The sequence below is a fragment of the Sphaeroforma arctica genome, assembly GCF_001186125.1.
Source record: "Sphaeroforma arctica JP610 unplaced genomic scaffold supercont1.6938, whole genome shotgun sequence".
NCBI classification, from domain to species: Eukaryota; class Ichthyosporea; order Ichthyophonida; genus Sphaeroforma; species Sphaeroforma arctica.
In genome coordinates, this window is record NW_014033620.1 from 1 (window position 1) to 1,538 (window position 1,538).

The 1,538-nt window shown below is 38.1% G+C and overlaps 1 protein-coding gene across 1 annotated transcript; it reads left to right on the top strand.

The window, feature by feature from the left end:
- Positions 1–288: 288 nt before the first annotated feature.
- SARC_15894 (hypothetical protein) lies at positions 289–1,127 on the top strand (the record flags this gene model as incomplete). The annotated part of the gene is made up of 2 exons (XM_014289994.1): positions 289–357; positions 957–1,127. Coding segments are annotated over 2 exons (240 nt in total), but the record flags the coding sequence as incomplete, so codon positions are not given.
- Between the last annotated feature and the right edge of the window lie 411 nt (positions 1,128–1,538).

The following is a 1,538-nucleotide window of genomic DNA, read 5'->3' on the forward strand; positions in this document are numbered from 1 at the left end:
TATATATATTTGTATGTATGTATGTATGTATATATATGTATATATATATATATATATATGTATGTATGTATGTATGTATGTATGTATGTCTATGTGTATATATATGTATATATATATATATGTGTGTGTGTGTGTGTGTGTGTGTGTGTGTGTGTGTGTGTGTGTGTGTGTACGTATGTGTGTATACATGTATGTATATTTGTATGTATGTATATATATTAGATGGATATGACCCTATATCATTCTCCAACTTACCATTCACCACTTCTACACATCCACCAGGTTGGCATGTCTCTGATCAAGAAGGAGCTACCGCTGCAAGCACCCAATACTGCAGGGGACCAGTTCCAGAAGAAGGTATGTCCTGTACCAAGTACACATACAGTCAGTCGCTAGAAGAAGGTATGCTCGGTACCAAGTACACATACAGGTTAATCGGTAGAAGAAGGTATGTACTGTACCAAGTAAATATACAAGGTAATCGGTAGAGGGAGATCCGACTGTATGAGATCATACTGAGGGTAAACTCTAAACTCTCAGACTCTATCCTATTCTGCTCTGCCATTGCCAACTGGGTTGCTTTCTATGTGCAGATATGACCTGAGATACCAATGTATGAATGATATTTATTGCATTGGTACGTTGTTGCATATGTGCATACACTGTAAGAGAGTAGGTAAACAAATTAAGAGTAAAATATTGTATCCAGTAAGAGTAGGTAATCAAATTAAGAGTCAAATATTGTATCCAGTAAGAGAGTAGGTAAGCAAATTAAGAGTCAGATATTGTATCCAGTACGAGAGTAGGTAAGCAAATTAAGAGTCAAATATTGTATCCAGTAAGAGAGTAGGTATCAAATTAAGAGTCAAATATTGTATCCAATTCTGCCAATGTCGATCGGGTCGCGCGCTCTATGTTTTAAAGCTCACTATATCTTCTCACTCCTCCGCACACAGTTGCAAGCCTTTTACGACAAATCCAGTGCCGATTTTGAAGCGCTGCTGACATTGCAAACGGAAATGGCCCGTTTATTTGGATCGATTGTCGAGTTTTTTGCCGAAGACCCCAAAAAGGCCACCCCCGACGAGTTCTTTGTGAACTTCAGCACTTTCCTGACCAAACTAGCGGTAGGTATAAAGATATCGGCTTCACAATTCCGAGCCAGATTCAATGCGCAGATGTTTGAATTTGGAGCTTGGGGTGCGAATGGCAAGGAAGTTTATTTAGTATAGTAGATATAGTCAGCATACTAGTGAATAGATAAGCTTCTTTCCCTAAGGATAGCGACCCCTGATTCGTGTCACCAAATTTATAGCTTACACCAAAAAAAAATGGGTGTGTTTAAATAGTTCAACTACCCGCCCGGTTGGTTTGTTCAATTAATTTTATATTTATCTCTACACGAATTACTTTTAATATAGGATCATACATGTGGATAGAATTACACTATATATATATATATGTGTGTGTGTGTGTGTGTGTGTGTGTGTGTGTGTGTGTGTGTGTGTGTGTGTGTATGTGTGTGTGTGTGTGTGTGT